General features: G+C 51.3%; 1 protein-coding gene across 3 annotated transcripts in view; it reads left to right on the top strand.

The window, feature by feature from the left end:
* LRRK1 (leucine rich repeat kinase 1) overlaps nucleotides 1-22,898 on the top strand; it is a 78,962-nt gene extending 56,064 nt beyond the window's left edge. For 2 of the 3 annotated variants that reach the window (XM_064517890.1, XM_064517889.1), the window contains exons 21-34: nucleotides 1,309-1,480; nucleotides 2,813-2,976; nucleotides 4,195-4,334; nucleotides 5,790-6,039; nucleotides 7,462-7,628; nucleotides 8,615-8,812; nucleotides 9,454-9,731; nucleotides 9,921-10,115; nucleotides 10,894-11,045; nucleotides 12,650-12,767; nucleotides 14,091-14,207; nucleotides 18,706-19,541; nucleotides 20,095-20,196; nucleotides 21,514-22,898. In XM_064517890.1, the coding sequence (XP_064373960.1) occupies nucleotides 1,309-1,480; nucleotides 2,813-2,976; nucleotides 4,195-4,334; nucleotides 5,790-6,039; nucleotides 7,462-7,628; nucleotides 8,615-8,812; nucleotides 9,454-9,731; nucleotides 9,921-10,115; nucleotides 10,894-11,045; nucleotides 12,650-12,767; nucleotides 14,091-14,207; nucleotides 18,706-19,541; nucleotides 20,095-20,196; nucleotides 21,514-21,691 (3,067 nt within the window). In that variant the 3' untranslated portion in view covers nucleotides 21,692-22,898. Of the gene's footprint in view, nucleotides 1-1,308; nucleotides 1,481-2,812; nucleotides 2,977-4,194; nucleotides 4,335-5,789; nucleotides 6,040-7,461; nucleotides 7,629-8,614; nucleotides 8,813-9,453; nucleotides 9,732-9,920; nucleotides 10,116-10,893; nucleotides 11,046-12,649; nucleotides 12,768-14,090; nucleotides 14,208-14,312; nucleotides 14,912-18,705; nucleotides 19,542-20,094; nucleotides 20,197-21,513 lie in introns of those variants that run through there. The other variant, XM_064517891.1, reaches the window with a different exon arrangement.
* The last annotated feature ends 4,755 nt before the right edge of the window (nucleotides 22,899-27,653 follow it).

Raw genomic sequence — 27,653 nt, 5'->3', positions numbered from 1 at the left:
TTTCTTCTGAGCTGATTTTTCAGGTTTTACAGAGTACTGCAGCTGCTGGAGAGAGAAAGTGATACAAGGCTTAAAACATTGGATTTGGACCCAACATTAGTTTTAGCTGCGCGTCTAGTTCCTGCCACTGCTATCACCTCACTGTTATTTTGGTCAAGTTCCTTGGCCATTTGCCTCATTGCTGTCATTATGCCCGTCATAGATGAGGCCCAGGTGCTGACAAATTTTCTCAAGCTCAACACTGATAAAGCAGCAGTGTTTCTGCTTACAACCAAATACCATTTGGATTGACTTTCAATCATATAAGCATCTTGGAATGCATTTGGTACGGAAGAATACTACTGTTTTGGGATGTATTGGCAGGTGTTGAAAGCCATAAGCTCATAGTTTTCAAAACAGGTCTGGTCTTCCATCACGTTTTAGCTTCCCAAATGCTCAGGATCAGGAAAAACGAATATTCAGTGCTTACTGAGAGATCTGAAAATGATTTGGAAGCTGTGGTCCTCTGCACCAGCGTCGCTCTGTTGCTTCTGATCGGTCAGATTCAAGTAGCACTGAACTTCCACACTTGGACAAAGATCCACTGCTGGATCGAATACAGGAGGAGACCCCTCCAAGACAAGAGATATCTCGATCTGGCCAAGCAAGCTCTTGCCCGCGGGGATTGTGGGGGATGTGGCTGGGAATCCTGCAGCTGCAGCGGGATACAGTGGGGAATGAATGCTGTTGCGTTGACCCGTAGAGGCTCTCGTTCACACCGGGGCTGGGATGATGGCCAGAGCGGTGCAGTCCCAGTAGCCTGCAGTGGTCTTGTTCCTACCTCCCACAACACCTCCTGTCCTCGTCTTCCGGGCTTAGTGAAGCTAAGCTGCCATATGTGGTTTTTGCATTTATCTTCTGTTCTACTTAGGAGCACAGCTGTAATTCTCCGCTTATAGGCAGAGCACAGTCTGTACAGATACAACTCTGAAAGACTCCTAACATCACAGCTGTTCTAAAGGCTCCTATATTTTAATGCATTTAATTTGTGATTACACAAATGTCCTGCCCATTATATCAATTTTAGGCCTGTCCAGTAGTCCTGGGTGTATTATTTAATGCCTGTTTTGCCTCTGCTTGCTTCCATAGTATAAATGAACTTCTCTGTGTATTGCTCTAGTGCCTTCAGTGTAAAAGCTTTTTTATACGCAGTAGGCTGTGCCATTAAAAATCTCTTTGGAGACTGAATTGCCTTATTATCTGGTATCAAGGTACTTGCTGTGACAGTCTATAGCTAAAATTTGTACTGTTGAATTTGATTTGTTTCAGCTACCTCCTCCCTCATCTGCTGCCTACCAAGCCAGCATTAGATATCCATGGGTTCTGCCACCAGACCACAAACACAGTCCAAAGGGTCTTCAAGATGAGTTTCGTCCCAGTTGGCTTTTGGCAAAGATTCATAGCCCGAATGTTGATTAGCCTGGCAGAGATGGACCTCCAGGTATGCTGCTGTATCTCTCTGCGAGCCAATGGAGACAGCTAAAGTTACGGTTTGCTGAAAGTGTAAATGGGTGTCTCTTCACGTCCAGCTGGCTTCAGTCACAGACTTCAGTAGCGTTACTTCTGTAAACAGGGAGAGATGAGTCTCCACAATCACAATCTGATTTTGTTTTCACAGTAAATGTCATTTAGAAAGACAAATTGACACTGGAGAAGAAAGCCTGCATTCTCTGTAGCCTCCTTATAACACAATTCCCTGGAACGTCTCAGCACATCCAGCATCTTCCAATTATTTGTAATTGGAGCTCTGCCTGCAGCTCTTATCCATGGCAGTGTTTCCCTGGGCCAGAGGCCGATATCTGGATCTATGTGGGTTTAAATTAGAAGAAAATTACAAGACTGTTGCCTTAATGGGATAACGAGTGCAAGCAGGCACCCTATTAGTGCAAATGATTTGCATATCATTAAAATAGTATTTTTAAGCTTGTGAAAGCTAAGTGGATTTTGTTGTTGCTATGGACAGTTTTCTGCAGCAGTCTGTATCTGAAAACATAGCCCTGCTGGAAACCGTGATAAATACCTGCAAAATATTTCTGGTTCTACTGTGGTATCTCCTTCTTTTAAACTGTGCTCTGTCATTGATGTACAGAACATTGAAAACATGCTACTTGTTTTTACCTGCGTTAAAGGGCTATCTTGACAGTTTCTTGCTTAGGTCCTCATGGGCGTTACGTACCTTTGCTAGGGACCTCATCCAGTACTCACTGAAGTGAATGGAAAGGACTGCAGGCATCAGACCAAGTCTGCAGACAAATAAGCATTAGAGTAATGATTACAGTGGAATTCTGCAGATTATGTCTTTGGTTTAAAAACAAAAATGCATTCTGCTCTAAGTGCTGGTTTGAAATGTCTTGGAGAAAAGCCATCTTCCTCCTACTGAAACAGGTGGAAAAGTTAGCTCTCTGTGTTGAACGCAGACTAATCAGTCACTAAAGGATTTAACTCTTCTTTAGGTGTATAGGAATTTTGCAAATTAAAAGTTAATGTAACAAATGTCACCAGGATTACAGAAATGAGTCTGTTCACTGGCATGAAGTTGTTCCTCTTTGAGTTGCATGGAAACATTTTCACTGCTGCAAAAACAACTGTTACTGTGTGTGTTTTCATGCCATCACAAAAATCTTTTATGGACTCTGGTTGTTTTAGTGGAAAAGCTATGATAATATCTATTAAAGCCAGAAAAAGAAAAGTCACCTTATTTTTTGATAAAAACAATGTCCTAATGAGAAATTTCTATAATTTAATGATTATCATGCTTTTCTGCTTATTTCAGCTTTTTGAAAACAAGAAGAACACCAAGCCACGAAACAAAAAGGTGACCATCTACAGCTTCACTGGCACCCAGAGAAACCGCTGCAGCACGTTCCGAGTCAAAAGGACTCACACTGTTTACTGGCAGGAAGGTCTGTTCGTTACCTTTGATGGAGGCTATCTTAGGTAATTTGTGTTCATATGCAGCATGCGTTACAGAGGACTAATAAAGTGTATGAAACACGTCATCTGAATGGAGATGAATGGGCCTGACTCATGCTGTACGCTCATCCATCAGTAGAAGAGGAGGCTCTTCTAATAGAAATAGCTCATCTGGTGACAGCTCAGGACAATGACGATGAATAAGGGATTATTTGACAGTTCTGAATTTATCAACTGTACGTGTTATTGCAGTCACGAATTTAAATAGGTCTGAAAAAAGAAAGCGATATTCAGAGCAGAACTCTTTGCCAGGGTATAATCGTGCATTTTCGCATGCAAGCAGGTCCTTAGGGCAATGTGTTTTCCACTGAATTGTTAAACCTCACCACTACATGGCAGCAATCCAGATCAGTGGAGGTGATTTTGTGCCACCCAACTTTGTGTGATAGGGACTATGGGCTAAGGTTGAAGCTGGCCAAGGTAGTGGGCTGCTGGCTACACGCCTGGGGAAAATCTGCTGTCCATGTTCTTTCACAAATGCAGAGTAGCTGGCCACTTAAAAGACCTTAATCTCTGCAGTATCTGCAGATATATTTACTCTTCCAGTCCCTGGCAAGATAAGAAGGAACCACTAGTGCTGTTGTGTGGTTGGAGAGCGACAGGGCGTAGCGGCTCACCTGAGTTCATTCAGGCAGTCTGCAGCTGAGTAGAGACTTAGACTCGTGCCTGAACCCTAAATTCTGGACCATGCGTGCAGTTGTACTTTATTTCCCCATGCACCAGGCTTCAGGGAGTCATAGAAAGGTTTTTTTGTACGAAAGCATGTTTCTTTGTGGGAATTGCACAAAAAAGGTTCCGAGCATAATTTTTTTCCAAACAGTTCTTTTTAATTATTACGAGGCCACTGGAATTTTGTTACTGACTAATAAACTCTTCACACTCCTCTGGATGGGGTGTTTCTGTCAAACCACTCTCCATCCACTTCATCGAGGCCAGCATTTTCTGTTGCTTTGTGCTTCTGTACTGTTCACCCATTGCGAGCAACCAGCATTTCTGTGCAAGGCAAAGTGATTGCAGAATAGACTGAATTGAAAATCACCTTCAAAGCTAGGTTGCTTTTAATTTTGATTACTTATAAACTACATGGTATTTTGTAACTCATGTTATCTGAGATAAGGAAGTTTGCTGACATGAATACTTCACAAAAGCTTCATTTGGCCTTCTTGTGGCTTCCTTTCACAGCGTGGAGTCTTCCGATGTGAACTGGAAAAAGAAAAAAAGTGGTGGCATTAAAATCATTTGCCAGTCAGAAGTGAGAGATTTTTCAGCAATGGCGTTCATCACAGATCATGTCAACTCTTTGATAGACCAGTGGTTTCCCGGTAAGAGGACTGTTGTGATTTTCTGTGCTGTACTGTGTCTTCTTAACAGAAGGTCCTTTGGCAGGGCTCTCCAGGTGCACAATATTGTGTGTTAAATGAAGACCCCTCAGGCTCATACAGTCTCAAGCCAATAAAGTTTGAGAAAAAGCTGATAACCTGCAGACAGATCAGGATTCTTTGCCAACACACCTTGGTCTAGACATTGTGTCTTTCAGTCTTTCAATCACAGCAAACACGGATGAAGTTTTACAGTGCAAACCGGACCAGCTTCTATAGAAATCCGAGAGAGACTCTTCCAGTGCTCATAGTCAGGGCAGGATTTGGCCCAAACTACTTGGCACTGTCTCTTACTGGCAAAACTTATTTTGGCATCAGCTGCGATCAGCATTTTACCCATAAATTGCCATTTCTAACACCCTATAATTTATAAAATTGGTATGTGAGAGGCGTGAGTGAATATGATACCAAGGACTCGGTGCCAAGGTAGCTTCCTTGACTCCAGCAGTTGTTTATACTGTGATCAGCAGAGATCCTGCTGTTACCCAGTGGGCTGTTTGCAACCCCAAATACACTTTTTTTGAAAAACAAAACAAAATCTGAAGTATTCTTTGTCATCCCACACGGGTCTAGGAAACAATGCCAAAATCTCTTATTTGGAGGTTCTTTTGAGGAGACAAAGTGGTGCATTCCCACATAATCATTTTCTGCATTTTACGAAGACAAAATAACATTTCTTTGCCTTTGGATTAAAATAATGATAATATTAATCGCTGAGGCTTGAGAAAAGTCATGACTTCAAAGGCTCTGGCCTGGATTCACCTCACCTAATTGCAGGCATTTAATGGAGCCTGTCACTGCAGAGTCCCCCCGGGGTCAGTGAGGGAGGTGGGAATGTCCCAAAGGTTTGCTCTCGGTGGGATCCGAGTTTCTGCTGGAGGGGTTGAAGACGTTGCTTGTAAGGGAGCCCAGGGCAGCTGTGTTCCTAATTTTGGTGGCGTTGCACCCAAAGCCACCTGGCAGCTTGCAGCCGGGTCCGGGGCTCGGGGCCAGCCTTGCAGCTGCCCTTCCTCTGCTGCGCGGTCATGCCCTTTGGCATACGCAGGCATCCCCATCTGCGATTCTCATAGTGGGAGCTTCTCTCCCCTTCTTTATTTCTGTACCTCAAATTTCTTCAAGTCCTGCATGTATTTTCTTTGCAAGCCTGTGCATTGCCTGTGAACGAAGCAGGGTGGCTATTAAGTTACACCAACAGCACTGTCTCTTCAGTCTCATCCCTGCTATCTGTGTATCGTTTGCAATCAGCTTTTTAATTATCCCAGTCAGTACGCTAGAATAAACTGCTGTGCTCTTGCGTCTGGCTGTTTTCAGGTGGTGGATCCAGGTAGTGACTGTAGACATTTGAACGTGCTTGGAGTTGTGCGCGCTATGTTTTGTGTTTGCTTGTTTGGTTTTAAGCCCTCACGGCCACTGAGAGCGACGGCACGCTGCTGATGGAGCAGTACGTGCCCTGCCACATCTGCGCCACTTCCAGGCCGGAGCAGAACGAGTGCGGCGAGAAGGCAGAGGACACGCAGTACTTCAACATGGAGGACTGTGTCCTCACCGCCATAGAGCTGGACTGCATCACGTGTCCGAACCACCCGGATGTCCCCGTTTCTCTCCAAGAGCTGGTTCCAGAGCTTTTCATGACAGATTTTCCTGCCAGGTAATCTTATTTGGCAGCCTTTGGTTGAATTTCAGTGCGTAGATGATTTATTTGGTTTTCTTCTAAGTCATTTCTACTAGAGGAATAAACTCATCCACTCTTGATCCCGGCTCTGACAATTCTTCCCAAACCACGCTCCTCGCTTGCTTCAGCAATTGCTGTGTGCCGATCCAAAACATCACTTTGTGGTGACTCTGAGATCACTGTGGTGCAATGTGAAAGTCTCTTTTTAAAGCCATCACTGTCCTTCATTGCCCAGTATAACATAGTCTGGCCGGAGTTTTCTGCAGTTGGAGTCCTGCTGGGATCCCCGTTACACCCCAGATAGGATATTGTGATATGGCCCCAGCAGAACAGTTTGCTGCTGTGGCACAGCTGGATGGGCACTGAGATCACCCTTAGTTTTGAAAAGCCTTTAGGTCAGTGCATTTATTACCCGTTGGGATGGAGGCTGTTGCATACGGAGCAGTAGTGGCCGTCCTGAGCAGCACGGCAGCTCTTCTCCCTGCAGCAGCACTGCCAAATCTTTAAGCTGCTTAACTGCATTTGCCAGAGAAATTCCCTGGTGTACCCCCTATTGCTTGGCACGTAGCGAGAGGCTTCCTGACCCCAGCGGGACAGCAGACCCGTGTCCCTTCCAGTTCACGCTGTCTCAGAGTCCTTTGGGCCGGTGCAGAGCTGCGAGACCTGTAGACCAAACCGCATGCTGCCGGCGGGGCTTTCTGCGCTGCCCGCGAGTTTGGCGTGGCCCCCAAAGCGAAGCGTTAACAGCCGCCCTTCCGTTTTCGGAGTGGTTTTAATGGCCGTTCTGGGCAAACGCCCCCGGGGCCCGTCATGCCAGCCCTCCTTGGAGCGTTATCTCCTAGAGGTTTATTTAACCGGTGTAAGGCGAATGGAGATGCTTGAAGTATGAACGGCTGTAAAAGTAGTCTGAGGAAGAGTGGGGGAATGATGAATTGCAGCCTGGGAACAGTAAATTGGTTTGAATAATCAGGTCTCAGAGCAAGGGGCTGTTCATAAACATCCTGTCCTGCCTCAGAAGAGGAGAGAGGGACAGGAGGCTGAGGAAGCAAAAACCAGTTAATACAGATAAATGTAATAAATCTGTGTACCTGTGTCATCTGCTTGGAAAGGGAGCTTATGTGCTTTCCAGATCATTTTTGATTCTTGCAGGATAAACTGCTTCAATAAGCCTTTTTTGGCTTGTTTGCCCAAGTTGCTTTTTCTGCAAGAAATCTATTGTATAGCATGAGCTCGAGTACCTTGAGATGACCAGGGTAGTTTAGGTAATCCTGTCCTCTCAGCAGAAAAGACAGGAACCTGTTAGGGATCTGTGAAAGTGGAAATCACGTTAAACGCATAAATTTACAGTGCTTTTAAAACTTTGCTTTTAATTAAAAAGCCCCAATCTCTTTTTGGCAGACTATTCCTGGAAAATAGCAAACTGGAATGCAGCGAAAATGAAAACAACGTTCTTGGCCAGGGTGGAAGTGGGACCGTTATATATCGGGCACGATACCAAGGAAAACCAGTGGCCGTGAAGAGATTTCAGATTAAAAAATGCAAGGGTCCTCCTACTTCGGCAGCAGGTACGGTACACAGAATCCTTGTCTGGGCATCAGCTCCGCAGCGCACGCTCACGTGCTAGGACCGAAGAGCCTTCGCTCTCCAAAGTGCTGGCAACACCTGTTTAAATACAGCTTTGAAATATATAGCAAAATTGGCGTGTGTTCATGGAGGAAGAGGATGGATCTTAAAGGGTCCTGCACGAAAGCACTTGTAAGAGGTGGAGATGATGGTCCCTGGCAGTGCAGGAAGCTCCTCTCCTGCAGGTCAGTGGGTGGACTCGCAGGGTGCCAAGGCAGAGCCCTCAGTTGGGGTGGGAGGCAAGTTTTTGACTCTGGTTCCCAAGCTGGTTGGCAGTGAGAAGCGTGGATTTGTATGGGTTTGCACTAAGGACTTGTGGGTCTCTGCCTTTGAATAAACCCTTTACTCCATCCGTGGCATCACCTGCACAAAGGGAGTGGGGAGTCCTCCTCAGCCTGCAGCTCCTCCAGGCAGGGACGGGCCGGTGTCAAGCACAGGGTCAGTCCGTGGCCAGAAGGAACGGGGAAAGTGCCTCGCTTACCTCATTTTTGTCAGTGAAGGGGAAAGATGCAATAACCCCTGTGCTGTGGAAGAGACAGCTACCGTTGCAGTGACAGGTACCCCTTAGGAAGACCAGTGCTGATGGGGGTACTTGCCTGAGCAGCCTGCGGTGGCCTGTGGCAGAGGGACAAGTCCTGTGAATGGTCTCTGTGCTGGCAAGGCAGCTGGGAAGGGGAGGGAAGACCCCTTCCTCTGAAGGGTCTGCAATGTAACGTCCACCACAGCATGGGGTTTCCAAAATCATCCAGGTGATAGGCACCAGAGGCTTATGCGCCTGCACGGGAATGAAATTCAAAGCCCTGCTGTCGGCAAAACCCTGGATACTGCCTTTCTCCCCCAGCCTTTGCTCAGTGATTGCCCCCGTCCAAAGAGTTTCTAACTTGGCTTCTCAGCCGGGGAATAAGGAGGGGTTTGTGTGTCCTTGCAGATACCATGCTGAAACACCTGCGAGCCATGGACGCCATGAAGAACTTCTCCGAGTTTCGCCAGGAGGCCAGCATGCTCCACTCGCTGCAGCACCCCTGCATCGTCTCCCTCATCGGGATCAGCATCCACCCGCTGTGCTTCGCCCTGGAGCTGGCCCCTCTGGGCAGCCTCACCACTGTCCTGGCTGAAAACTCCAAAGGTAAAAGCATGGTCTCCCCCCCGGAGAACTCACTCCCTGAGTTACAGCAGTGACAAATGGTCAACAACACTGCAACTACAGGTTTGATTTACTGAAGGGGATTTTTTTTCCAGACTAGGGGAAGTGAGAGGGATGGAATTGCTCTTAAGCTGTGCCTTTGGGAACCTAGTCAAAATTCATGCTTAGGCTTTTCAAAGCTACTTTGGAAACCTGGATTTTCAGTTTCTCTGCCAATTAATAAGAACTGCATCTCACTTTAATGCTGCATATGTAATTCTGTGTTCTCCCCCCCTTCACCGATGGGTGTCTGGAGCTCTGAATTCTCTCATAGATGGCTGTATTTCTGTCACTGCCAAATGAATGACACTAATTCTGAGACAGAGTGAGGCCAGCTGACCCTCTTGGCACCTTGGCGTTGTGTCAGCTTTGAGCTGAACAGTAATTTTCACCCGAGGGTTTAGGAGTCTAATGGAACTGTCAGACATGTGTACAGTAACATGAACAATGTCATTGCAAATTGCAGCAGTGAGTGATGCTTTAAAAGGTTGCTGGATATCACTTTGGAGTTTGAAAGAGGGGGGGAAAAAAAAAGCAGCTGTTACAATTACAAGAACTGCAGACAGGCTGTTCCTTTGCGGCAGGGTCTTCCTTTGTGCCGCTGGGGCACATGCTGACACACAAAATAGCGTACCAGATCGTAACGGGCCTTGCCTACCTGCATAAGAAGAACATCATCTTCTGCGACCTGAAGTCGGACAATATTTTGGTGTGGTCCCTGGACGTCAAAGAGCACGTCAACATCAAGCTCTCCGACTACGGGATCTCGCGGCAGTCGTTCCACGAAGGCGCGCTTGGCGTGGAAGGCACGCCAGGCTACCAAGCCCCCGAGATCAGGCCTCGCATCGTCTATGATGAAAAGGTAACTGCGGCATTTTGGCGGGGGCAGCCCCTGGGCGATGGCCATGGGGGCCAACTTGCTGCATGGGGCTCAATTCCCCGCTAACCGCGGCACTGGCATGCAGTGCTGGCTCTTGTGCTGCAGCTTCCCTCGCTCTCCGTTGCACCCGCGGAGGGAGGTTTGCTCTTTTCTGTCTGGCGCTGGCTCTAGGTCGACATGTTCTCGTACGGGATGGTGCTGTATGAGCTGCTCTCCGGTCAGCGGCCTGTGCTGGGACAGCACCAGCTCCAGATTGCAAAGAAGCTGTCCAAAGGCATCCGTCCTGTGCTCGGGCAGCCGGAGGAGGTGCAGCTGTACCGGATGCAGGCGCTCATGATGGAGTGCTGGGACACTAAGCCAGAAAAGGTAGGGGACAACCCTCACGACCAATGTTTTTTGAGCACGTAGCTAGGGGATCTGGCAGCCCTCTTCACCCCATCTCTCCTGGTGCAGCAGAGCGACTCCGAAGCTGTTACTGGAGTCGTGCCCATTTACTTCCATTGACTTAAGCTTTTATGAATGAAACAGTGGCAGGTTGGTGGCCTTAGGCGTCTGGAGTGACACGAGGGTCCCTTGACGTCAGTGGCAGTTAGGCCATTGATTTCACCAGGGAGAGACATCACCCATAATTTCTAGAAACAGCTACAGTAGCATGCTGTGAATATAACTACAAAGACCCCAGAAATCCTGAGATTATAAAATGTGATGTTAGGGGATAAGAAAAGGGTTTAAAACATGAAAAAAGGCTTATGCTGTATCGTATTTGTCATTAATTATGCCGTGGAGTTTCAGAGCTCCTGGGCTTCACACAAAGGTCAGCTCGATTTGCAAAGAGCTAGACAGTGCCATGAGACTGGGTCAACTTCCTAAATTCTTAAAGCTGAATAAATTCAGGGATAAAATGTTAAAGAGAAAAACAGACCAAACTCTGGAAGTAAGGAAGAGGTTTGAGCTTCAGTGTCTGGGATACAAATGATGCTAAAAACCAGGAGAATTTGGTGCAGATTTGAGTACCTAGCAGAAACTTTTATTTAAAAAAATCGCATTTCCTGGCTATGTTAGTAAATAATGATTATTATGAATCTATTATTTGTTCTGGTCTTCCAAGTATCTGTATGATGTATGTCTTTTCCTTTCCCCACAGCGTCCACTGGCCATTTCTGTGGTAGGACAGATGAAAGATCCTACCTTTGCAACTTTTATGTACCTGCTGTCCTGCGGGAAGCAGTCTTCCTTCTTCTGCTCCCAGGGACAGGAGTATACTGTGGTGTTCTGGGATGGGAAGGAAGACACCAGGTTAGATGGCTCATATCGGTCATTTCTGTATTTTCTTTTAATGTAAAAATCCTTCAGTGTCTTTGCTTATGCCGCTGGGATGGAGGTAAAGAAGGTGAAAGTGAATTTGGATGAATGCCAAGGATACACTGAACAGTGTTTTCCCAAACTCCTTTAATTGGGAACAGTGGTTGCTTTATAAAGGATATTTAATGGGCTTAACTCTGCTTCAGTTAATATGGGGAGAAGATTAGGGCAGTGTAATGATTCACACACAGAGGATGAAGCATTTGCACATGAGAACAGACGTGTTCTGCCTTTCCTAATGAGGCCATTTAATGCTAAACCTTTCCTAATTGAAACTGCAGGTCCATCTCTGTTCTGCAAAGCAATTAAGCACATGCTAAAATCCTATTGAAATCATCAGGAGTTAGCCACATGCCTGAAGGTCCATGTGCATCCAAGTGTATGCTTCCAGTAAAATGTGTGTTATACTGAATAGGCATGAGCTTTAAATGTTATTAAATTGTGACTGAGATGATGGTATTTTGCTCAGCCACATGTGACCCATGGTGGCTAGTCAGGCTTTGTATGGATGTTATGGATTTTTATAGCCCCCTTCTTATTGGGAAACCATTCACAAACTGATCTGAATTTTATATTAATGTATTCATTATTTGTAAGCATTAACCTAATGGGAAGGGTACGTGATTTGTCCATGAACTATTTGCTTTGCTATTTGTGGTGCCTGGTCAGTCATGCCGGGCAGACAGTACAACTATTCGTGCTAAAACTGGTGAAACACATGGGTCTCACAGATGTATTTTGAATACGTGGATGTTGTCCAAATATTCACAGCAATATATCTCAGTGAATCTGCTTCCTGACTGGACAGTTGAATTGCTGGAGACTGCTGAACAACAAATTACTTATATCTGACAGATTTCAGGATGTGTAATTGCTTGTGCTACAGTTGGTAAAACATCTGGGGCTCACAGATGTGATCGTGAATATCCAGTTGTTCAAACACCCAAACCCAATAAACTTCCTCAAACTCATAACAAACGCAATCCTTTTAGTTACAAAAGTATGAATTAGTCGTATTTGTAAATTATTTTATCAGGTTACAGGTCCTTGCTCTTACTTGAGAGAATAGTGCTGTTTTGTTTGTGCCCTAGAATAAGCACTGAAGTAAGATAATACTGAGGCAGCGCACTTGGAGAATAAGCACATATTCTCCTGAGACTATAACGAGGAAGAAGGGCTGAGACCTCCCAGCTCTTAATTACTGCCGTTCGGCTGGAGCGGTTTGTCTCACAGCTGCATTGTAGCAGCAGACCATGTAAGCGCTCTGAATCCATTTCAGCGCAAAGTCAGATAGCTTCGCTTCGGTCTTCACCAAAGCCATTGCGTATCTTCCCCCTGGGGGGGAGCAGGGCCATCGCTGGGTTCCTCTCCCGTTACGACAGCCTTTGGGAGGCTGGTGAGTCTTGCAGCATCGCTCCCATCCGCGGTGTCCGGCTCAAGCCCGATCGTAGCACGTCCCGGCCACGTGCCCCGAGTACCGTCCCGTAGCGGTTTGCAGCGAGCCGCTGGCTGTAGCAAACTGCATCTGCTCCTTTCAGAAACTACACGGTGGTGAACCCCGAGAAAGGAGTGATAGAAGTGGAGAGGATGAGCTGCCCAGGGATGAAGCTGTGCTGCCAGCTGAAATTCCAGAACGCGCTCTGGGCCGCCACGGAGGTAAGCGGCACCCGCACCTCGCTGCCCCGCCGGAGGGAGGCACGGATCGCGGGAAAGAGCCTGTTAAAGTAGTGAAGCCCAGGGTGTCTGAGACAGTGGGCGTCTCGGACGAGCAGCCTGGCTTTGCACCTGCCGTCTGCTGGTGTATTGTTTCCCTCTGTTATTTAGCCGAGATCGAGATCGAAGTCGTGTCTCCTGGTGTTCGACACGGTCGTGGGAATCTCGGCTTTCCAGGGTGAAACTCTCCAGGTTGTGGCATATCCGGCCTGAGGGTTTCGTCTGGTAAATGTCCTTATCCGTAGGTGATAACGGCAAGCAGTGAGAGAAACCATGCATTAAGGATGGAGTTTCGCAAGAGGCCTGAGGGACTTGCAAATTGGTGGGAATGGGTACCCAAGTTTGCTATTCACCGTGGAAAACTGCGGCTAAAAAGATAAGACCGAGTGAGCATGGCCGATTTATCTCCCTGGGCCTCCATCTACTCTCCAGAAAGGGCTGTGTTAAGTGTCAGCTGGTTCTGACGCAATCGTGTGACACAAAGCAAACAAAAAATAGCTAAAACAAATTGAAGCATGTTCCTAAAATTCAAAGAGAATAAAAAGGCTGCACATGCTGAAAGAATAACGTGTGTTGGTTAATTCACTCAGCCCTAGTATGGATGCTGGCATCTAGTGAAAGCTAAGATCTTTTTTCTCTGTAGGAGAGTAAGATATTTTGACTTTTTTTGTCATCCCAAATCAAGGCAAAGTTCAAATATTCACATTTTTTCATAAAAAGAAGTATAGAAAGATTACAATTCAGAAATCTTAAAGCATTTTATTTCCACCCTTTTGATCCAAATTAAATGCATTGATACTCTCCAAATTGGATATTCTGTTTTGGTTTGGTGGATTTACGAGGTGTAGAGCAGGTGTAATTTCACATACAGAGTAATATTAGCTTTACTTGAATTGATGAGTTAATGCAAAATAACATACACATTTCAGTTGCCTTGGCAAATGTCCTGCCATGTTTCGGTAGATTCGTGTGGAGTCAGGGATGTCAAATGTTGCTTTACACACGATGATAAAACTGCTGTAGTGGTGGTTTCGGTGGCTTTTGGATTGTGCACATATCACCCATAGCTGTTTGGGGGAAGGTGGTACCCTCTTTCCACCCACAGATGTGGCAGATGCTGTTCAGCAAAATGAAACCTAGGCTCTGAATATCCAGAAATACAAATAAAAACTCATTGGGGAGCCAATTTGATCTCGCTTGGGTCTCAAAATGTGAAAATCATGACAGATGACTGAAGTCCCTGGGATTTTGTGTGCTCTTTGGCAGGACCAGAAGATTTCTGTGTACGGGCTGCAGGGCATGTGTCCTCTGAAGGTGCCGCAGAAGGGCTTAGACACTCCCGCTACCGTGAGCTGCTTCCTGGTCATGCCCGTCGTCAAAAAGGTAAGCAGGGACCTAGGGAAACCCAGGCTGCCTGCTCCTGGGACAGGCGGCCGCTGCTAGGGCTGCTCGTCACTAGCGGGTGTTGAAGGACTTTGCAATTCCCAGGAACGATTTGGCAGCATGGGGAGAGCGTTTCCAGGCCTCCGTGCCTCTGCCAGCAGAGCAAAGGACAGAGGTGTGGGCATGAACCCGAGTCAGGGACCGGAGCTGGCACTGCTGGGAAAACACTCCAAATATATCCAGTTCCTCAGCAAGGAAGTTTTCCAGCTGTGTTTCCGCATCGCTGGAAGAGAAGGTTTAGTCTGATCAAGCAAAGTAGAGGGGGCATGAATGAGTAATTAGAGTAGACATTTGTTAACTGCTGACGCAGGGCTTGAGTTTATCCTAGCTCTTGTACCCACTCCTTTCCTGGTGTGTATGCATGCTGTTATTTCTGTGCCTAATCATCTTTAAATATTATCTGTGCTTAGCCACACTTCCCTTTATTTTTGGATGAGAACATTTAGATAACAAAGGCAGCCCAAGAACTGCCTCCTATGGGTAATGACAAAAGTTACATACTATCTGTCTGGTTCTGGAAATGCTCACATCCAGCTATTGGCAAGAGAAATCTGACATTACTGCCTATTGTGGGCGAGTCTTGGGAGATGTAGAAAAACTGTTTTCTGGCTAAATTACCTCCGGTTTGCTTACAGCCACCTGGAATAAAAACATATAATTATGTTCCAACATTATTGGTAGCTGTGTAGTTTTTGCAAATGCCAGCAGACTGGTATGTGTCTAAAAGCTCAATATGGAGCACTTCTCGGAGCGGCAGCGGAGCTGTTTTAGGCCATGTGTCCGGTCTGCGTTGCTGTCCCTTTCTGGCTGGTTTGCTCAGACTCCTGCGTGGCCGTAGACTGGCAGATGGTTAGTGCGAGGTGGAGCACTTCGCTTCCAACCACGCTGTAAGTAGGACTGAAGTAGGACACAGAGCTCAGGCTGGCACAGGGATGGATTTCACCCGCCGGGAGGCTGCATCTGTCGGCTTGCTTTGGCTCCCAGACCTGCAGCGTTTCTCCTCATTTCTGAAGTGCAGGGCAGGTTTCTTTGTCGTGCTGCCTGAGGTTTTCTCCAGGATGGGAAGCGAGTCTTTCCCTTTCAGCTTTTCCACTGTCATACGGCTTTGCGGAGCCGTTCCTCAGGGCTTACGAGTGGCTCGATGTCTCCTGGTTTCTATTTTCAGTTTGTGGCTTGCCTAGGAAAGGTCATAAATAATGCCAGGCCCTACAATAGGAATATTGAGTCTAGACACCTCCCTTCCTCCCCCGACCCTACCCAGGCTTCCAGCAATCCACAGCCCTTCGGCACACTCCTTCTTAGCTTGTTGGACTTACTTTTTCCTCTCTCCTTTCTGTGAATGAATTTGGCAGTGAACTGGCCACACCAGCAGCCATGGGGATGTGCAGAGCAGGCTGGCAAGAAACTCGACCATTTTTCGAAACAGCCAGTTCTTCCAGAAAAGCTAAGTGGAAAGGCCGAAGTTACACTTGTCAAACTCGCTGTGCAGAGCTGTGAGTTATAGCAAAGTTATCGAATAGTTCTTACTGCCCAGTGGAGGAGAGAGGCTCGCTATGGGAACGTCGGCCTTTCCCAAGGCAGAAAGCCGTGTAGCTGCTGGGATGGGAGGTGACTTGCCGAGGCATGGTGCTGGGAAGGGGAATTCTTTTTAATCGCCTTGGGAAGCCTGATCCAAAAGAAATAATTTCCAGAGCTGGGTTTTTCGTCCAAAAGGAGCATCATGGAAATTTAAGAGCAGCAGAGAGGGGCCCAGAATCCAAAACTCGGCCTCCAAGGAAAAATCATGTAAAATTTAGCTTTTTGTAGATATTTTCTGTCACTGGTATCATCACCTTTGGCAAACAATAAAATTCCCTATAAATTTCCTTTCAGAAAAATAAAGCAGCAAGCAAGCAGGTGAAAAAGAGCAAAAGAAGATGCTTTCTAATCGGCTTGCAGCATTCTTACAAAAAACCTTGAGGAAAAGAGAAATGTGGAGGTGTGCGAGGCTCTGGCCTCTCGCAGGAAAAAAAAAGAAAACAACCTGGAATAGGCAAAAACAAAAGCTGCATTTAAAGGCTGCAGCCTGCCGCGGTGGCCGGTGCCAGCCCTGCGGGGATGGAGGGGACGATGTGACCGAGGCCGCGGTGTCGGGGGCGTTTTGACCTGCTCGGGGCGGCCTCGCGCCGGGCCCGGCCGGGGGCACGGGCTGGTGGGTGCTGCGCGGCGCGGCCCCGCTCCGGGGCTTCCTTGCCGGCATGGTGGGACTCCTGGCTCGATGGAGACTTCCAACGCAGCCCTGCGGCCGTGTTTTTCTTGGCCCCTCGCGGAGCGGAAATGTTGAAAACGAATTCTGAGAAAGTTACTTAAGGTTTCTGGTCGCTGGCGAGGGGACGGTCGGATCAGGACGGGAATACTTGCTCCTCGTTTCTGAAATAAGGAGATAACATCAGTGGCTGGATAAAGCAGGTTCTGGTCTCCAAGGCTATAAGTAATAAGTGCCTCCACGCATAAAATATCTTCCAAATTTGCTTCCGCTGTTGTGATGTCCTAGGACGGGCTGGGATTTGGCAGGGCTAGCAGCCTTAGCACAGCGGAGTGGGTATAAGTGATGCAGCTCTGCCAATTAAAACGTTATTTCCCTGTGCAGGGAGAATTTGGCCTGTTGTATCCAACAGGGAACCTTGATTCTGTTTTGCAGTAGCTGACACTAATCAAGGAAATCAAAATATTTTTTCTGAAGACTATGCTTGGATAATTCATCATTTTCAAATCAAATGAGAGAAAACCACAGACAACTAGAAGGCTTAATAGTGTCTTCTGTTGAGGTAGGAACAGCTGGAGTTGACGTATGCACATTACATTTAAGCAAGCCAGCTTAACTACGTTAGAGTGTAGTCCTGGCATCGGGGAACTCATGAGCCTCTTAAAACGTGGCTGATAATGAAACTGGACAATAATTTCCTGTAGGTCATTAAAAAGATGAAATTAGACCTTTTAATTTCAGATGTTCCCATTTTGATACAAATTTTTCATTTTCAGTAAGAAACACTTAGTATGCAGGGTCTTTCGGATTGGAAAAGTTGGACGATTTTCACCAGAGAAATGTGGTCTCTTCTGCTGTGTTTTCTTCTGTTCTAAATAATCAAACTCCTTTTCAAAAAAAAAAAATTGCAGTTGTGCAAAGCATCGTGCCATGTTCCAACCTACTGATGCAACTCCCTGGCAAGTCCAGGTCCAGGAGACTTTGCACCAGATCCACATGGCAGCAGGGACGTGGCACCGAACACTGCAGGCCATTTGGGTTTCTTTTAATTAGTGGTTAGAGAATTGGGACAGCACTGGGCTAGAGTAAAAGTCCAAGTCTGTTTCACAACTTTCCACTTGCTTCCCTGGTTTTTCCCATTACAGCGAAACTCTGCCGTGATCCGAATTAGTCACACCGTCTCAGCACACTCGTGGTTTTACTCAGACTTTGCATGCAGATAGCGTGGTTTTGCCCGACACTCTTTAGGAGCCCTGCACACAGTACTGATGCTGAACTAATACTTACCCCTGTGCTAGCTGCCCCTCCACATCCACGTTCAATTCAACGTGCTGATTTTGGGCCCTATGGACTTAAGCAGCCAGGAGCTGCCTTACAGGACTGGTGTCCTGGCAAGGTGCAGGTTTTCTGTTGGTGTAGGAGCAGCGAGGGGTGCTGGCAGATGCCCAGAGGGTCTCGTGGGGCAGGCGGCGTCACCGATGTCCCAGGCACCCTGGGGACAACAGCTCGTCCGACACACACGTCCGTCGCCGGAGCCTCGCGCTGCCAGGGCATCCATTGGGGCGGTGCAGGGCCGGGCTCCGCAGGGCACCGTGCTCCCGTGCCTCTGCCTGGCCAACCCGTCTGTGCAGGCACGGACAGCGTGTCAGGACCTGCAAAATTCCCCGCTGCACTTGGCAGCCGGTTTGTTGAACTGTCCTCGGGAGGAGCGGCGCTGTCGAGTCAGCGGAGGCATCCCTGTGTGTCCTCCTTCGCTCGAGGATCATCTCCATCTTTCCGTGTCCCCCTGCGTTTTTTCCATTCCTCTCCTAGCCACGCTGATAGCAAAAGCTGCGCTCTGCTTTACTCCTTTTTGGAAACGAGCCGAGTTTCTAGAGCTGGATTCCTAGGACCACGGTGGCTGTCTCTGAGTATATTCCAGCCCAAATTTGTTAACCTTCAGGGCAGGCTGCCAGGTCGTCCTATCCTTCCTTGCCAGTAAAGAGAGGTGATACTGGGTGAGAGGAGTGTGGCTCTGCAGCGGCTTGTGTGTAATAACTGCTTTTTATGTTGCTGTTATCACTGAGTGATTTGGGGTAAGTTATTAGTCTACTTACAAGGTTGGGAGAGGCAGCCAGGGCCTGGGATTGAAAGCTCTTGTACTGAACAGCAGTAAAGCATCCGGACAGCGAATCTGCCATCTCTTCCTTGCAGAACTCCTACGTGGTGCTGGCCGGCTTGTCCGATGGCCTCGTAGCGGTGTTTTCGGTGGCGCGTGGCATCCCGGGGGACAGCTGCTCCTACCTGTGCTCCCACACGGCGAACAGGTCCAAGTTCAACATTCCCGACGACGACCCCCGGCAGAACCCCTACCCCGTGAAGGCCATGGAGATAACCCACAGCGGAGCGGAGGTGTGGTACAGCAACGGCCCCGGCGTCCTCATCATCGACTGCGCCACCATGGAGATCAGCCGGAGGCTGGAGCCCTTCAGCCCGCCTTCGGTGATCACGTCCATCGCCTGCAGCTCCGAGTGCCACGGGGAGGAGGTGGTGTGGTGTCTGGACCATAAAAGCAACTTCCTGGTGATGTATCACGTTACCACCTACCAGCTATGCGCGCGCTACTTCTGCGGAGACTGCAGCCCCCTCAGGGACATGTTTACGATCCAGCAGCCTTTTGCAGCCATCCCAGCGACGACACCGATAAACCGCAAAGCGCTGGAGGGGAACTCGCTGGTGGATATGAGCATTATCTACAGCCCGGAGGTCGGCACCCAGATCCTCAACCATCAGGACTCGCTCACAGATTATTGCTCCGTGTCTTCCTACTCCTCCTCGCCTCCTAACAGGATAACCCGCTCCTCCTCCAGCCTGCCCAGCTCGCCCATGAGCTCTTCTAGTGCACCGATTTCCACGGATTTTGAGGAGTCCAGCAAATTTCATGAACTGAAGCCTTCCCCAGACCATGATGCTATGCCTGCAGGTGACGACACGCAGCATCTCCAAGCTGTGAAGATTCTTTCGGTCAAAGACCTCATATGGATCCCCAGGTAAGTGGTCAATAAAGCAGCTTCATCGCAAACCTTCCTGGGCTGAGAGTGAAACGAGCCGGAGCCAGTGGAAGGTCCAGGAACTTTTGCATCCCTTTTATGGCACATGTGCCCAGGAATCAACTTGACATAAAGAAACCTGTATGCTGGTGCATCAGCTTTTCTGCTGCTTTTTAAAGATACCTAGTGTTGGGCAGAATGGCTAAATCTAGAGTCTTGGGGCTTGTTTTCAGCAGAACGAAAAAGTGGGTGGTGAGAGTAAAAGCCCTGTGTCCCCACCTGCTTCCTCGCTCCCGTGGCAGCTCTGGCAAGTCCCGTCCCCCCAGCTGGGCTTCACCGAGACCGTGGGGCATCCAGTTTTGACCGTCGCAGGGGCACTCGCTGTAGTGGCCTCAGGATGCCCCTTGGTGGCATCGCCGTGCCCCTTCCCAGCAGGTCCCATACGGAGAGGAGGGGTTGCAGCCCCCGAGATGGACATTTAACCTGTGTTTTCCTCAGCTGCCCGTTGTCCCGCTGCCGCGTACACGTGAGGTCTCACTTGTTTCCCTTCCAGGCGAGGTGGGGATATCATCGTCATCGGACTGGAGAAGGAGTCCGGCACGCAGCGGGGCAGGGTGATCGCCGTGCTGAAGGCCGGGGAGCTGGCTCCGTACGGGTGAGGCTCAACTAGACGGCACCTTCTCCACCGGCTTGCAGGTGCCCAGGGGAGGGGGTGGCCGAGGGGGGGCTCTGGGGAGCTTCCCCTGCGCTGCCGGCACCATCAGCAGGTCCCCGTCGGAGGAGAGGCGGTCGCTGGCGAGGGGAAGGTGCTGTGACCTCGATCCGGGCCCCCAAAACCCCAACGCCCAACTATGCAGCCATGCCGCGGGGAAGCGCGTCTTGCACGGCGGGCACACGGCTCCTGGCGCACGGCGGGCGCGGGCCGCCGCTCCGAACAAGCGGGGCATTTACGGCGGGGCCGGCGCTGCTCCGCGGCTGCATTCCCGCGGATCGGGTTGACGCGCTGCCTCTAAATGAGCACTTTGTGCTGCCGGCAGCGACGGGCCGGGGATGGTTCCTGGGACGCAGGGGGGAGCAGTTACACACGCTCCTCCAAAACGCTTCGTACGGCAAACGAGCGGCTGAGTAAATAAATAACCGCTCGAGGGATGGAGGCGGCTTCCTGCTGATCGTTTAAATACCAGTCTGGGATTGCACTATTTCGGTCCAAACGCACGGACGCAAAGCAGTGCTAAGGATTATAGATGATCGGTTTTTACAGCTGGGCAAACGCAACAGGAGAGCAGCGTGCGGTCCATGAGCTGAGCGGCCATGAGCTGAGCGGCGTGTGCTTTTTATTAGCCGCAGGTCCCGTTAGGTTTGGGCTGCTTTACCCGGCTGATGCAGAAGCGTTAGGGAAGAGTTACACAGGGAGCTGGGATGATCCGGCCCTCGCCGACTCGTCCTGCCCCGCTGCCTTGCAGTCTGGCTGGCTCAAGCGCGACGGCGTTGACTCACCCTCCTTTTCCGGCAGGACAAAATGACGAAAGACAGGTCGCTGGTGCCGGTGGGCGAGTTTTGCTGGCGCGCGTTACCGGTGCCCCGGAGCTGGTGCGAGGCCTGTGCGGAGCGGGGTGGGCTGGCAGAGGAGGGGAGGGCGGCGGCTCAGAAATAAAACGCAGCTGCCAGCGATGCCGTGGAGCCCTTGCCCGTGCCACCTGGCAGCAGGTGAGAGCCCCCGTGGATTTAGGAAATCAGATTAACGGCGACTTCAAAACGCCGTGGCAGACACCTAGCTGCCTGCTGAGGCACCCGGCTCCCTTTCCAAAGCTTCTCCCGTGTCGCTGAGCCGCTCGCTTTTGCCACGGCATAGTTTCCAGTTCCTCTCCTTGTTACGTCCTCCTTTCTCGAGGATTTGCAGCTTGTAAAAGGAGCGTCGCTGGCCGCCGAGGAGAGCGGGCTGCCAGCCTCCGCTCCGCTCTTCCTTTCGCAGCACGCTGGTGGACGCGGCGCTCATCGCGAAGGACACGGTGGTGTGCTGCTTCGAGAACGAAAGCACCGAGTGGTGCCTGGCTGTCTGGAGGGGCTGGAGCGCCAGAGACTTTGACGTCTTCTACCAGGCCTACGAAGAGCTGGGGAGGCTCGAGACCTGCATGCGGAAAAGGAGGTAGCGCTGGTGGCGCTGGAAGCGAGGCGCCGCGCGGGACGGGGCGTCCTGCTCCGAGCACGTCCGCGCTCCGTGGCCCGGCCCCGGGGACGGAGGGGGCCGGGGTGTGCACCGGTTTTGCTGCTAAGGAGCCCCGGGCTGGGCCGCCGGGGCCTGGAGCCCGAGCGGAGCCCGAGCGGGAGCGGGGACGAGGCCCGGAGGCGGGCGATCGATCCCTCTGCGCTCCCGCAATCCCTGCGGTTCCACTCACGCCTATTTGAAATGTCCTTTTTCCCCATTTTAAGTTCCCTCCTCACCTTCAGCGTTTCCTGGCCGCCACCACCTTACTGTGCGGATCCTCGGCCGGAGCGCGCCGTGCCCGCAGCGGGCGCCTGCCTGGGAGCCCCGGCGCGCTGGGTCGTGCCGGCGGTTCGGATCCGCCCTGCTCCAAGAGGGGAAACGCGCCCGGAGCCTGCGCTGCTGGTGCTGCCCGCAGCCGGGCAGCTGTGCTGGCAGCTACCCCGGGCAGCCGCCGTGCACCGGCTGTGCAGAGACCTCTGGGCGGCAGAACCAGCAACGAGCTTTGGCTGGCCACTGCCGTTCTGGTTCCTCCAAGCTATCCCGGGACAGGGCTGCCATCGAGATCCTGAAATAATCTCCTGCCACTGACACTGCACAATCGCAGCAAGCGAGCAAGCTATTTAATTGCACTGTTGCAAAGTCGACTGTAAATAAAGCCTGAGACAAACTGAAGCCGCTCCGGTGAGCGGATGCTTCCCCGTGCGAGGGGAGGCAGCGCCGGGAGCAGCCAGGCCCCCACACTGGCCTTGCTGCCCCCCTGGGTTCCTCGGTAAATAAACTCTGCAATAGCAGGAACACAACACACTTAAATTGCCTGTGTGTCTGTCCAGCTTCCACTCACTGCAGCTTTTATTTTATCTTCCTTAGTGGCCTATGATGATGTGTTGGCTCTGAGTACAGTTGCGCTTCGTTATCCCAAGCGTGTACAGCAGTGTAAAAAGGGAGCCCAGCTACGTACCCTGTAAAAAGTTGTACAGTTTGAATTTGTTTTCCTTTTTCTATCTCAAGAAACTGGACTCTGACATCGGCAAGGCTGGCCGAGGCCGAGGGGGCAGGTTAACCGTGCGGTTCGCGTTTCTGTCGCAGGCTGCTAAAATACCCCTTCCTCAGACACAAAGCGGATCTTAAAATAAAGCGGTTCGTCCCCCCGACGGCGCTGCGTCGCTGGCCCCTCCTTGGCACCCCGCGCCGGCCCCGCTCCCGCCGTTTGCCCAGCTCCAGGTTCGCACACACGCAAAAGCCGCAGCGTTTCAGCGCTAGCGCTCGGCCGAAAGCCCCAGCCGAGCCCCCGGGGCCCCGGCCCAGCCCGGCCGCGAGGCGAAGCCCTGGCCCAGGGCGCGGGCAGCCCTTCCCACGGGGAAGCAGCTCTGGCCCCCGCGGCCACCGCGTCCCCCACAAAGGCCCCGTTGTGCCCGGCGGAGCCTTGTCGTTGCGGAGCGGCCGGATGCGGCCGGGGCAGCAGCTCCTGCCGCCAAAAATGGTTGTGTTGTTTTGTTTTGTTTTGTTTTGTTTTGTTTTTCCCTCCCTTCCCTCCCCCTGAGCTTTGCAAGTGTATTCCTTCATTTATGGGCACCGGGCCTAGGAAAAGCCAAATGACGGGAACCGCGTGTCCCCCGGCCGCAGGCTCCTTGCGGTGTGCTGGCCGGCATGGTGGGCGCCCGGAGCCGCCCCGGGGGGCTCGGGGACCCCGGCAGCCCCGAGGCGGCGGCGGGGACGACGAGCAGGCCGGCGGCGCGCTCCGGCCCGGCGGCACGGCCACCTACGGCGGCCGCAGGAAGGATCCCGCTGCTGCCCAGCGCCGCCGCGCACAATGGGGCCATTCAGCCCCGCTCGCCTGCGGAGAGCGGCTCCCTAGCGGGTCCCCTTATCCCCCCCCCACAGCCGCCTTCTTCTGCGGCTGCCGAGCCGAGGCAGCGGGGCCGGCGAGCGCGTGGGGGCCGCCGCCACCTCCCCGCCGCGGCAGGGGCCCTGCGGAGCCCCCGTTGCCTGCTGGGGTCGGCGTGCCTCTTGCCCGGGCCGCAGCGGGCAGGGCCGGGGTGCGAAGCCCGGGGACTCGGCCGGCGGCAAGGCTCACGGCCGGGTAGGAGCAGCGCCCGGCTCGCTGCCGGGAAGGCTGCCCATCCCTACGCATTTGCCACCGTCCCGTAAACCTCGGTACACACCAATACATTGCTTTTTTCCCCCCATTTAATCAACTGAGTAGCAGCACCGTTGAACTGGCCTTTGCAAAACCTGCGGTGGGGCTGGAGCAGGGTGGCAGCTCCCCGAAAGCCTTTGGCACGTGCGGCCGCCGCAGCCGTGCGACTGCTTCCCTCCAGCTCCCGGCGAGCCGCCCGCCCTCGCTGCCTGGGGAGGGAACCTGCGAGGGCAAGAGGGAAACCCGGGGAGCAGATGTCTCTCCCATCTCCTGTCAGTTCACTCCCGAGATACGGCGGGGGCTGCACTGCACTTAGGTTAATGCCGGCCATGGTGGCCCCAATGTGCCCCCCAATGTGTCTGCAGTAACCGGCCTGTGTTCCACCTCCCCCCGCCACATGCAACAGGCTGAAAAAATATGATAATTTAATGTTACAGAAACCAAACGAATCTCATGCACTCCGGTGAGACGCGTGCACCCAGGGGTGCACTTAGCTGCACCTCGTCTGCATCGCACCAAGGGCTTTTGGCTTCAGCAAAAGGGAAAAAAATCAGTTTTGTTTCTTTTTTTTCCCTTATAAAAATGGGATGCTGCAGCCACAGCCTCTGCCGAGACCAGGGCCGGGGGTGCCTGGGGCGCTGTGCTTGTGCCCGCTCTCCCCGGCACGCACCCACCCTGATTTGCAGCCTGCTGCCAAAGGAACGAAGGAAATTAATACTTTAAAGTGAACTTGAAGAGGAGAGGCAGCGTGGTTCCGGCTGCCAGCCCGGCCTCGGCTCACCCGGCCGGCCACCGGCCCTGGGGCTGCGTGTCCCGGGGAGCGCAGCAAGGCTGCTTGCTGCTGGGGGGGGGGGGGGGGGGGGGGGGGCTATATTCCCCTTGCAAAATCGGCTTCTGTCCAGCCCCAGAGTTAGGGTCCCTGCTGAGGTTTGTGCTCTTGTGTTGGTGGCAGCACCTGCCCCAGCGCCTCGGCGCTGCGCGGGGCCGAGCGACTCCGGCCGGCTTCCCCATCGCACCGAGCTTTCAACCGGCTCCCTCCCCCGGCGGCGAGGGTCCTGCCTGCCGTCAGCTGGTGCTGCCGAGATGCAGCCCGGTTGCGTTTAAACGCGTCGGGGTCCCACAGTGGCCGGTTTTGCAGCCTGCCATGCATTGCTCCCCACCCAGCTGCATTAGCCCCGTGCATCCCCACCAGCCGCGGTGCAAGAGCTCTTCTCCGGGGCCATTTCCAGCCGAACCGGAGGAAGCGGCGGTCATGGCAAGCTCCTGGGTTTGCACCATCAGGACGGATGTGCTGCTCTACAGAATCCATCCCTCCGCGGCATCCGGCACACCGCGACCGCCTGTGTCAAGCCCATGAGCATCTCCCACGGCTCCCGGTTTTTTATTATGTTCTTATTTTTTATTTTCTTTTCTTTTTTTCTTGCGCTGGAGCAGCGCATTTTGCCAATTTGGGCTCCAAAAAGCAGCACAGCAAAGCAGAAGGAAAAGGGACTTGCAGCAGCTTTTCTCACTGCGCAGGTAACCGGCCGGCAGCCAGGGTCTGGAGACCCACATGCAGCACCACTGCCGCCTTCGTTTCATCCCCACTCGCCACGAGCGGAGTCAGCAGCCGGGAACCAAGCAGCAGTTTATCTCCCGCGTATCGCGGCGAGTTTGCTTTGGACGTTTGTTTCCTCGCGGCGTCACTCCAGCGGGTTTAATCTGCGCCCTTCGCATGAGCCCTGTAATTGCAAAGTCAATAAAGCTCGGGCGGTTTGTGCTCCTCCTTCCCTGCAGAAACACACAGTGGCGGGGCCGGGCGAGCGTTCGCCTCGCCGCGGCGGGGATGGTCCCATGGCCGAGCCCCCTTCCCACTCTCCTCGCCCCGGGGAGACCCCCGGCACAGGGCCGGTGCCCCACGGCCAAGGCGCCCGAGCAACGCGAGTTTGCTCCAGCTTGTGCAATGGCGCTGGTCCCCCAGCTGCAGGCACTGAGCTTGCACCGTTTTGTAGCAATTACAGAGCTGGGTACAAAAATATTTGTTTAAAACGGATCCAAAAGTGGGAAGGATCGCGGGCAGTATAAACACAATGCAGAAACCACCTCTCCGGCGCGGCGGCGGCGGAGTCAACGCGGCCGAGAGGTGTTTGCCGCCGGCGAGCGGCTGCTCTGCTCTCCAAAGGCGGCTGTCGATTTTTAATGTCTCTGAGAGGGTTTTTTCCAGAAAGCTCTTGAGGGAGGTTGGCTGTGCGAGTGGAATATTTTTAGCAAGTATTCATGCAAAACGACTTAGTCTAATAATTTGCAATGTAAAGTTAGCCCTTTAACAAAAACGCCAGACTAAGCAGATTTGGTTTTAGTAGCGCTTTCTTGCTGATCTCGCTGAAAGGAACCATATATCCAGGTCCAGGGAAGCTGCTTGGAGAATAAAGCTGGTAACTTATTTTTAGGGCAATAAAAACCCGCTGTGCCTAAAGGACCAAAACTTGAAATGCTTCCAAGGCCTCTGACTCTGCAAAGTTTTACGTATAAACATTTAACCTGTGCGGAGCTGCCGGGCTCGGGGGAGTCAAGGGGGAAGAGAACAAGGGGGGGAAAAAAAAAGCATCTCGCATTTTAAATCCTTTGACTGAGCAAGAGCAGCATCTCGAGATGCAGCATTGCGCAAACTGCCCTTGGTCCCCATGTTCTTCCAGCTTTCCAAATTGCAGCTTATTTTCCCCATACCTTGTTTTTCTTTACAGCCTGGAGGCGAACAAATATCCCTGTGCTTTCCCGGGGCTGCGCCGCGCTAAGTAAACCCCTCTCTGAACTGGGCAAATTGAGTAAACTGCAAATGAAACGTTCCAGCGCCAGCAGTAATTGCTGTCAGAGGTGGCTTAGCGCTCGCTGCGCAATGACTTCCACCTGCGCCATTTCTGTAGGGCTCAGGCAGCAAAGACGCGTTATTTCGGTATAAAATGATTTTTATAAGGTTAGACTTTATCATAGAGGGCTACATTTTAAAATTCCACTTTAAAACAGATTACTTTTAAGCTGCAAGTCCATAAAATACATGGGAAATTAAGATGGAGGCCTCGAGTTTTGCCGCCACATTTCAGGTAAAATGCGTTTTTAATGCACCTTGAACAAATCTGGTAATTGAACTGGAATTGCAATAACTGGACAAAAAAACCCAATACCAGACGGGTGCTTTTCATTAAACGGTTTTCTCCAGTCTGCTTTTACCAGCTGTTACGGGCTATATTAAAAAAAAAACAACCCTACATAACCAGAAATGTTCATAAATACAGTATAAATATAGGGCTTTTTTTCCCCCCCGTCTTCTTGTTCAGTTCTTGAGGGTTCCTATTTTGCAAGGCCTTTTCTGCAGCTGCAAATACTAGTAATATTTCTTGAGTCACCAGCATGAAGCAGCGCTTCTGTAACCCCTCAGCTAGTCTTGATGTGGGGCCTTAATTTTTTTCCGTAGAAAAACCTCACCACCAACACCGAACAACCGTGCTAAAACCGGCAGAGCTATTACAAAAGACACGTGCAATACTTTCAATAATTATTTTTACTATGATGCCCCGAGGATGCAAAACGTTACGCAGTCGTTCAGCCTTGTCGCCGTGTGCTTTTAAGGTGATGGTTGGGGATGTTTTCGGACACCTCTGTGGGCGGCAGCAGCACTTTTCCCCTTGTTGCCGCTGTGAGATGCAGCCGTCCCTCCCCGCACCCCAGCCACCTTCCCGCCCGCGCCGCGTGGGAAGAGCCGGACCGAGGCAGACGACACGAGGCGCTCGGA

This window comes from Dromaius novaehollandiae, chromosome 10 (assembly GCF_036370855.1).
Source record: "Dromaius novaehollandiae isolate bDroNov1 chromosome 10, bDroNov1.hap1, whole genome shotgun sequence".
NCBI classification, from domain to species: Eukaryota; Metazoa; Chordata; class Aves; order Casuariiformes; family Dromaiidae; genus Dromaius; species Dromaius novaehollandiae.
This window is presented reverse-complemented; position numbering and strand designations above follow the sequence as displayed.